General features: G+C 41.0%; 1 protein-coding gene across 1 annotated transcript in view; it reads right to left on the reverse strand.

Moving 5' to 3' along the window:
- The window catches only part of Sf3a3 (splicing factor 3a, subunit 3, 60kDa), a 24,054-nt gene continuing 14,011 nt past the window's right edge, over positions 1–10,043 (reverse strand). The window contains exons 13-17 of the mRNA XM_005395224.2: positions 9,638–9,802; positions 9,430–9,540; positions 7,327–7,417; positions 1,360–1,415; positions 1–296 (exon numbers count right to left, since the gene is read on the reverse strand). Coding sequence (XP_005395281.1) covers positions 219–296; positions 1,360–1,415; positions 7,327–7,417; positions 9,430–9,540; positions 9,638–9,802 — 501 coding nt within the window. The 3' untranslated portion in view covers positions 1–218. The remainder of the gene's footprint in view (positions 297–1,359; positions 1,416–7,326; positions 7,418–9,429; positions 9,541–9,637; positions 9,803–10,043) is intronic.

Consider the following 10,043-nt stretch of genomic DNA (forward strand, 5'->3'; position numbering starts at 1 on the left):
TGGTTTTATTTTCTCACAGAATCATTTTTAATATAAAACGAAGATAAAACACATTTCAACCCTGCAATCTGCCGGCATGCCTTGTTTCCACAAGATGCATGCCAGACTATGAAACTACGTAGCAAAGAGTCTTTAAGAGCATTTGGTTGGGAGAAATAGAAAAAACAGACCTCAGGGAAGACTGGGTAAGCCCAGAAATTGGGCCACAACCCTGAACACTACAGCAGTCCTTGTCTTTTCAGATCCTCGTATGTTTTCTTATTTACAACATTTCCACTGGAGTCTTCATACTCTTCCTAAAAAGGAAAGGATACACTTTGTTAGCTATATTCCCCAAGAGAAATGTTTGGAATCAATCTCCATGGCATACACAGTTCCATGGCATATCCTGGTACCCTGAGATTGGTGTTCATCTAAGATAGCCTTTCTCAACTGAGGTGCCACGAGAGAATTAAATTCTCTTCTAGACATCAAGAATTGTACTGGTCGTGACTCATCCTTAAGGGTACCTGGGAGGGGCTGGGGATTTAGCTCAGCAGCAAAAGCGCCTGCCTGGCAAGCGCAAGGTCGTGAGTTCGGTTCCCGGTACCGGAGAAAAACCAAAAACCAAAAAAAAAAAACAAACAAAGGGTACCTGGGAAAAAAGCCTATTCAAATCACTCTGTGTTTAAGATGAGGAACACTGGCTGAGAAAGGCTAACCTAAAACAGCAGCTTTCAAATGGTTCTCAAAAAGGTTCCTATCCAGGGGCCACAGCAGGGGCTGACAGGAAGGCACAGACGGCTGAGCTTCCCAACTTCCAGGGCGCCCTGCTTTACTCTACTTTATATACTGGAATTCTCCATTACAGTTGAAAGGGTTTTGCTGCTCCAGAAATATTGAAAACCACTGGCCTAAAATGAAGGCTACTGCCAGTCCCTGTGAAACCTGGGGGTCAGTCACCACCAAACTTCCTGTGTATGTCATCCTTAGGGCTGAAACCTGGTGCTGGAGGACAATCTCCAGACCAAAAGGACACCTCCCTGTCCCTAGGAGAAGACCATCTCTCTTTAGATGCTTTTCTCCACAGAGACCTACTGTATGATACAGATGCCTTTATTTATGCATCTCTGTGGCAGGACAAGAGACTGAGTACTCCTGCTTGCCATCTCAAAATTTCAGTGGGAGAATGCAATCTGTCTTAAGACATAAAGTATAACAAATATCCCAACTAAGTTAGGCTTATATTTCAAGAGTCCATTTATAGACTTTGTGCATTACACTTGCTACTGCAGTGAAGCAAGGAACACCTTTCCTCCTTTCTACATGGTAAGAGCTGTCACTGATGCTATCCCCAGTGCCGTCCACATGAGCACCCACCTCAGTGTCAGGCTGCCATCGTTCTGAAGCCTTCTGCAGTTTCAGCTTGGCCCACACTGTAGGGTGAGAAATGAGTAGGAATCAAGACTGGTCATCCACCAGGCACACAGTATCTCAACACTCCTTGCCCCAGCAGGCTCCCTCTGGATGACTCTGCCTTTGAGAATCTCTTATGCCCTAAACTGGAATTTTGGTTCTGGGCTACCTGTAAACACAACTTCTTTTATTGCAAAACTTACCATAACCTTGATTTGTTATAAAAGAAAAGGTAGATCAAATATAACGAAAGGCCTCTTAGAATAGAGAATGGATACTCTATAAGGAAAAAGTTAATGTGGAGCAAATAATATAACTTATGGGAAAAAATGACCTGTCTTAAAATTCATAAAAGAAGAGAAAAAGGATACTAGATGTTGTCAAATATGCTTAAAGTCTGTGCGTGTATTTCAGAAAAACTTCAGCTGGGGAGGGGAACAAATATTGTGACCAAACAGTCTGAAAAGAAATATGGCTCAACAGATAATACAGGCTGGGAGTGGTGGCGCATGCCTGTAAGGCCACCACTCAGGAGGCTGAGGCAGGAGGATGACTGCAAGTTCAAGGCCATCCTGGGCTATAAAGTTCCAGTCTGAACTGTATAATGAAACCCTGTCTCAAAAAGACAAAAACAAAAAAAACCAAAGGCAAACAGACAATACAGACATTAAAATAAAAATTCTGAAAGTTGAACAAGTTATCCCCTTGAAGATGAAAAGGTAAAGGCACTACTAAATTCCTACACCTTTAAACGCAGTGATCAGACAGCTACTCAAGAAAGAACAGATACGAAGCCAGAGAAATAATGACCTGAGTCTCTAGAACAGTGTCAGGAAGGTACCCTGGCAGGACAAACACCTACATGGAATAGGGAAAACTGCTTGCTTCTAGAGAGAGATGACTCAAGTTTAACAGATGATAGTGAGAAGGTAAAACTACTTGGTTCCTGATGTATTTCCAAATCTCCTATCAGGTAGAACAATCTCTCACAAAATAAGAATATCATAGAAAGTTAAAGCTGAAATGGAAGCCAGGCATGGTGGTATACGCCTGGAATCCCAGTACTAGCGAGGCTGAGACAGGAGGATTGGCATGAGTTTGAGGCCAAGCTGGGCTACACAGTGAGTTCAATGCCAGCCTGAATTTCATAGTGAGACCCTGTCTCAAAAAACAGAAACGAAACAAAATAACAAGAAAGTCTAAGATGGATGAGAAAATAGTACATGAGATGGTATGTAAGAAAATGGTTAGATTTGTGCCTGGCACATAGGTTCTCAACTAATCATTTTTTCTTTCCTTGTTAATTGCTTTAAACTAGCTGAAGTCTTCAGGCTCCAGATGACATAAACATCAGGAAAAAAAAAAAAAGAATTTATCGTTGTTTACTGTGACAAAGCAGGGCCTTTCTTTGGCATATTCTTTGCTTAGGCCTCTCAAGAATCCAATCCACAGTAGTACTAATACTAGAAAATGCTGCCATGACTTTCTAAAAAGAGGAAAAAAAAAAAAAAAAGAAAAGAAAAAATAGAACAGTAAGAGCCACATTACTCTTCACAAAAATCTGGAAGCCATTAGAAGAGCATGTAATCATCATGGGTGCCAGTGCGGGCTCACTAAGAGTAAGTCAAGCAAACTAACTGAATGTCCTGGCCTTGTCTTTCTGTTTTGTTTTCAGAATTAGGGAACTGAGCTACATTCCTAGCCCTTCCAACTTTATTCTGAGACAGGATATGCCTAAATTGCCCAAGCCATCCTCAAACTTGAGATGGCTTCCTTAGTAGCTGGGATTACAGGTGTGTGCCACTGTGCCAGGTGTATTTTTGATGGGACAGTTGACACAATAAAAAGCTATTGACACAGGATATCATGACTTTAGAACAACTGCTTTTATAGATAATACCCTTAGATTTCATTAAAAGCATGTAAATCTCCTATGCTATTATTATAAGTAAGATAGAGGATGATAGTTAAACTTAATGTAATTGGTTAGGCAGATTTCTATCTAGTTAGTATACTGGTAAACTGTGTGACCAATCATTTAAATGTGAATTTCTTACAGCAATTCCACACAAGACCACATTTAGTGTCTTTTACCCAAGTCTTTAAAAAAACAAACAAACAAACAAACAAACAAACAAACAAACAAAAAAACCCTCAGATCTAGAGCCACGCAGGAGACAGCATGCCTGAATTCCCAGCACTCAGAAGGCTGATGGTAAGTCTGAGGCCATCCTGAATTACACATGAGAAATCTTTTTCAAAAAAACCCCTCACACCAAACAAAACCAAAAAGCATAAATCTATGTTAATAGTGGAATTAAGATATTTATAAGTAAAATCCTTCATTTAAGATAAAAAAATCAAGGGCAACCTAAGTGACAGTAGTGTCTCCCTCTCCCACAGAATCTCCAAGGAGAGAAAAGAAAAGCTTCACAGAATGATCTAAAACAAAGAAATCCAGAGTAAGAGCTGCACCAAAGGTTCCTTCCTGAGAACACGCCTTCCCAGCAGCACTAAAGGAATGTTCTCTTTAATGAGTCCTACAGGAGTCCAGCTCACTGGACGCACAGTACCTGTCTTCACTGCTCCCACCTAGTGTCTTTCCCAGTATTAAGGGATTGGGAGCTGGATATTGGCTAACTCTGAAAACCAAAAAGGGGTCATACAGAGAAAAGGCAAGAACTCCCTTCACTGTACACTAAGGTCAGTAGACACAAGAACATGGAGAAAGCAAATGTACAAAAGTAGCACAGCTGGATGAGCATAGTCTTGCAAACAGGATGGACGGCATGGAGTTAGTTTTAATATCTCTTCTCTATAACCAAAAGTCTCTAACATGTTTTTTTTTAAATTTTTTAATTTTAAAAAATAAAAGAAGGAAAACATATTAACAGACAGACATCCATTTACAAAATAGCATAAGAACAATACAAACAAAACAGAGTTACAGACAAAGTTGTAGGAAATTAACCATGGTTGTTGTATTACTTATTGGTATCTTCAAAGTGGTTTCTCAGGAAAACAGAGATATACAAGATTGATCAAACAAATAATCATTAACATGTCTTAATTCGTCGTTTCAATGCTAAAAAAAAAAAAAAATGGGGGGCACAATTTAAATTAATAGAAATGAATTATACTACCATTAGGAAATAAAGAAAAATTGTAGAAACTCTCCACTACAATAGAATTAAGTTCAACTGAGTAATTACCAACACTCTTGTCAGTTTCGTGGGAGTTAGCATGTACATACCATCTATTTGTTATGGAAGGACAGTAAGGAAGCCATAGTTAGTCTAACACACTTAAAGAGGAAAAAGAGGACTATTGTCTGGAAGAAAAGAGGGCGAGGGGATGATAAATTTATAACCTATGAGTGATCTGTAAAGGATGAGAAAAAAAAATGAAAAGGGCAAGCAGGAAGGTAGAGAGGGGAAAAAAAGAGAGAAAGCACTGAGACAGAAGTAAAATAACAAATGCTATGTAGACACCTTGAAAATATCACACAAAGCCATGGATAGGTAAGAAACGATACAATAAAAAAAGTGGCAATAGGGGCTGGGGATTTAGCTCAGTGGCACAGCGCCTGTCTGGCAAGCACGAGGTCGTGAGTTCGATTCTCGGTACCGGAAAAAAAACAAAACCAAAAAAAAAAAAAAAAGTGGCAATAATAAAACATGTGTTAAGAGAAACTGATTAATCCAGATAACTGAATAAGGAGGCAAATCCTGAAAATAATATAGACAATAGCATCATGAAACTGCCAATGATATTCTAAAGTTTTAAAAATTTTCTAAAAATTTGTATATATATAACAAGACAGGATGCATGAAGTTTCTTTTTATTTTTTTTCCCTGGTACTGGGAATCAAACTCAGGGCCTCGCTATTGCCAGGCAGGTGTTGTACTGCTGAGCTACATTCCAGGCTTGAAGTTTCTTTTTAAAAACACCTTTAATGACTAACTTGCTTTTTGTTTTTTTTTGAGACAGGGTGTCACCGTGCAGTTCAGGGTAGCCATGAACTCACTATGTAGCCTAGGCTGGCCCTGAAGTCCTGGTAATCCTACTGCCTCAGTCTCCTAAGTGTTGGGATTACAAATCCGTGCCACCATGCCCAGCTAGAAAGCTATTTGACAAAGGTGATTTCAAAGAAAGCAGTGCGCCTAGCACTCTTGAGAGGCTGAGGCAGGAGGATTTCAAGTTCAAGTTCAGCGTGGGCAACTTAAGAGAAACCTTGTCTCAAAATAAAAACATAAAAAAAGTTACCCAACTTCTCTGGACCTTACTTTCTTCTAAACGTGTGAGTGACCTACTAAAACATCTCTCATTTACCTACCAAATAGCAGGCACTTGATAAATAGTGGATGGAGGGGCTGGGGATTTAGCACAGTGGCACAGTGCCTGCCTGGCAAGCGCAAGGTTATGAGTTTGATTCCCGGTACCAGAAAAACAAAAACAAACAAACAAAAGAAGATAAATAGTGGCTGGTAATATCAATAAACCCTGAATAAAAGTACTGACTTTGGATCTTATGCCTCAGACTCTACAGAAGAACGCAGACATGCAGAAGTAAAGATGATGACGATGATGACAATTTACACTTAAGTCACAGAATGCCGGGCTCACAGGCGTGCACTACCACGTTGGCTATGTTATTGCTTTTATTTCTCCCACCAAATTGAAGGGCAAAAACAAAAAAGGAAGCTAGTTGGATAATTAGGCAACAAGCCATATTACAATCCTTTCTAACCACATTTATGATCCTGACTGATAAAATGATAATGAAAGACAAGAAAGCAAGCAGAACTCTACAAAGTTGACTATTATGGGGGGGCGGAAAGCAGGGGGGGCATTGTGCATGCCTAGCACTCTAGGAGGCTGAGGCAGGAGTACTGCAAATTCAAGCCCAGCCTCAGCAACTTAGCAAGATCTTATCTTAAAAAAAGAGGGTGGCAGGTGAGGGATATAGCTCTGTAAGAAGACCCTGGGTTCAACCCCCAACAAAAAGCACAGGAGAACCCCCAGAATCTATGGGCTGAGTCAATGACCACAGAACTCTTCATAAGGTCACTTAATATTTGGCTCTACCTGGAGGATTTGACAACCCTGAGATGGGAGTCAAATGAGGCAGCTGACCACGCAGCTGAAGAATGGACTAAGTAGAATTAAGAGCAAGTGCCTCTGAATTAACTAAGGGAAAATTCCTCTGCTCAGTCTAATCAGCCTAAAGTGAAACCCAACAGAGACAAACTAGGAAAAAAATGAGTCTGAGAGGAAGACTGAAATGGAAGAAAAAGCTACTACTGCCAGAAAAAGAGGAAGATTGGCCTGAGGCTCCTGGAGCTCTATCAACACCCTCCCTGATGTGTACTTCTCTCCACCAAGTATTTTGCTGCTGTCTTTTTGTGTATCTGCCCTTTGGCCTCAGAAATGAATGTCCTGAGTCCATTTCTATATTTTTCCTTTATAGTGGCAGTTCTTAACACATTTAAAATCAGTTTAGAAAAATAAGCATATAGCCATTCACTCAAAATCTTGCATAGTGGGGCTGAGGATTTAGCTTAGCGGCACAGCGCCTGCCTGGCAAGCGCAAGATCGTAAGTTCAATTCCCGTTACCGGAAAAAAAAACCAAAAACCAAAAACAAAACAAAACGAAACGAAACAAAAAAATCTTGCATAGAGAGAAGTTCGCAGAGCCCCCAGGTTAAAATCAATGTTTTATACTCAGCATAGGGCGCTTCTCAAGGGAGAAACAGTCAGTACTGCTAACTCATTCCCCTCAAAAATGCAGTAATCATTTGACTGCTGTGGCTCTTATTTACCCACAATTCACTGCCCTTGGGTTTGAGTACAGCAGGGTAATGGGACAGTGAGTTAATGGACTAGTGGTGACTGGTCTGGCCTAGGGAAAAGCCAACAAGCATACTTACAGGAGACAGCATCTTCAATCTGTGTCACGTTAGCAAAGTGAGCAGTGTTTGGAATGCCCAAGCACCTCATGCCATGAGCATGACGCCATTCCTGAAGGAGAGAAGCAGAAAGACAATGTAAAGTGGGAGCAGCTGAAAGAGCACTAGCTCCATTCTACTCAGCAACCCTAGCCTGACCCTTTGCAAAGGACTCTAAAACTAAAGGCTCATTCCTTTTGTGGTTTGTTACCAGCTGGCTGTAAGTGACAAAAGGCTGATGATATTTCAAAGCAGCACTGCACTAGCTCAGGTTTGTAAAATCTACATTCTAGATTCAGCAGTCTTACAGACAAATTTCTGAGTCAAGACCACAGAAAAACTAACGTGTCATCCCCTATGATGTGGGAGAAGCTGGCACAGTGCCAGGAATTCATGACCAGCATAAAGAGTAGGACAGGCCAGCATCACCTTTGTAAGTAAACAGTGTTTGTCAGATGTAAGGGAAAATGTTAGAGTGCAGGAAGAGACACTGAGGTAGTGATATTTTTGGCTCGTGGATGGCAAATGACACAGGCTTTACCCTGGGTGCCAACTCTAGTCATTCGAGACTGGACAGATACACAGAAAGATTCAGAGCTTTTCAGAGACTCAGAAAGACCCAGGACCAATTAGTAACATGTGTGTAAGAGAAATTCATGTAAATCTACCACCTTTGGTCTAGCATAAATCTTTTCAACTACGTAAAATTTCTCCCCAGACTAAGAACTGAAGGCAGAAATGAAACATGGATGAGTCCACTTACTACAGTACTGCCTACATAAAGTCCTGTGTCAAGAACAGCTTATTAACACGCTGGCACCTTAAATTTCTTTCTTATTTTCAAAAAGGCAAAAGCCCATTTTAAACCTAGTGGAGGAGACAGCCCTTCTGCTCCTCAGTCCTCACAATGGAGGAAATGATCAAGTAATCAGATCATCTAAAATGCTAGCAAAAGCCAGGCGTGGTGGTGCATGCCTGTAATCCCAGCACTCGGGAGGCTGAGGCAGGAGGATCGTTGCGAGTTCGAGGTCAGCCTGAGCTACAAAGTGAGTTCAAGGCCAGCCTGAACTGCATAGCAAGACCCTGTCTCAAAAAGACCAAAAAAAAAAAAAAAAAAAAAAAAAAGTTTAAAATGCTAGCAAAGCCGGGCACGATGGTGTATGTTTGTAATCATAGCATTTGGGAGGCTGAGGCCATGAGTTCAAGGCCAGTCTGGGCTACATAATGAGTTCAAGGTCTGCCTGCACCACAAAGCGGGTTCCTATCTCATAAACAAAAATATGCTCACAGAAGTATAGTGACACATACCCACAATCTCAGCACTCTGGCAGGCTGAGATAGGAGTCATATCCCAATCTCATCCTTGCCTGGGCAACTCAGTAAATTAGAAACCTTGTCTCAAAAATTAAAAATGGCCAGGGCACAGTCCAGTGCATAGGCCCTGGATATTAATCAATACCCAAAACTGGAAAAAAATCCTCCAAAACAAAAACTAACAATAACAGACCCTCCCTCCCCCGACAAAAAAACCTGCAAAGAAACAAGTGCAAGAACAAACAAGAGTTCCAGGCATGGTGATTCATGCCTGTAATCCCAGTACTCGGGAGGTAGAGGCAGGAGGATTGCCATAAGTTCAAGGTCAGTCTAGGCTACATAGTGTATTTGAGGTCAGCCTGAATTAGAGAGTGAGGCCCTGTCTCAAAACAAACAAACACCAAACAAAACAAAACAAAAAAACAAACACCAAAATGAGGCTCAGGAACTATCCCACTGTCCCAGGTATTCAAGGCTAGCACCAGTATTAAAGGCCAAATGTCATGGGCTTCTCTGATGCCCTTCATGGTATACACTAGTGGTTCGTGCAAGCTGCTCCTATCCTTTCCTCTAAAAATCTCACATTTCCTGCTCCTCCCCTCTTGCTCTTCTTGTTGCTTTTGCTATTTTCTGCCATGTGCCACTCTGCCTTGGAGCCAGCTGATTGTGAACTGAAACCTACAAACTGAGCTAAATAAACCTTTCCTTCCTTAAAAAAAAATCTCACATTTCAACTTCCATTCCCCAGACAAAAGGCGCTAAATTCCTTACAGCGAAGTGCCGCTGGAAGGCCTTAGGCCCTCGGTAGGTGTAGTTTCCACAAATCTCACAATTGTAGTTGATATTTAGGCCATGTAGCTTATACAGCCAGTAGGGGATGGGCTACAAGAAACCAAATAAGAAACATTATTAGTTCACTATGGTCTATAACATGTTTCCACAACAGGAAATGGGGAGAAAGTGGTGGTGTGCAACTCACCTTGCCATCCCAGCCCAGGGGAAGGTTTTTGGGGTTGTAAATGATCTCATTCTCTTCATCTTCACTTTCACTCTCACTGATCTGCTCTTCCTCCTCTTCTTCTCGCTCTTCTCCTGTCCTGGCCTGCTTGCGTTGTACATTTTCATGAGTGAGCTGTCGCTGTTCCTAAAGCAAGTCATAAATGAAAACATCAGAGCAAGACATAGAGAACAGGAAGGGAAATTTCCTGTAACCCTGGCTGACCTTTAACTTCCAAAGTTAAAGTTTCTTTATTGCAAGTAAAGGGAAAGTCCTGCTTTTATTTTCAGAACTTGTCAGCATGCCCTACCCTACCCCAAAGGAAACAAAGGATTTTATATTTTATTTTATTTATTTTATTTTATTTTATTTTATTTTATTTTATTTT

This window comes from Chinchilla lanigera, unplaced genomic scaffold, assembly GCF_000276665.1.
Source record: "Chinchilla lanigera isolate Chin_1 unplaced genomic scaffold, ChiLan1.0 scaffold00051, whole genome shotgun sequence".
Taxonomy (NCBI): Eukaryota; Metazoa; Chordata; class Mammalia; order Rodentia; family Chinchillidae; genus Chinchilla; species Chinchilla lanigera.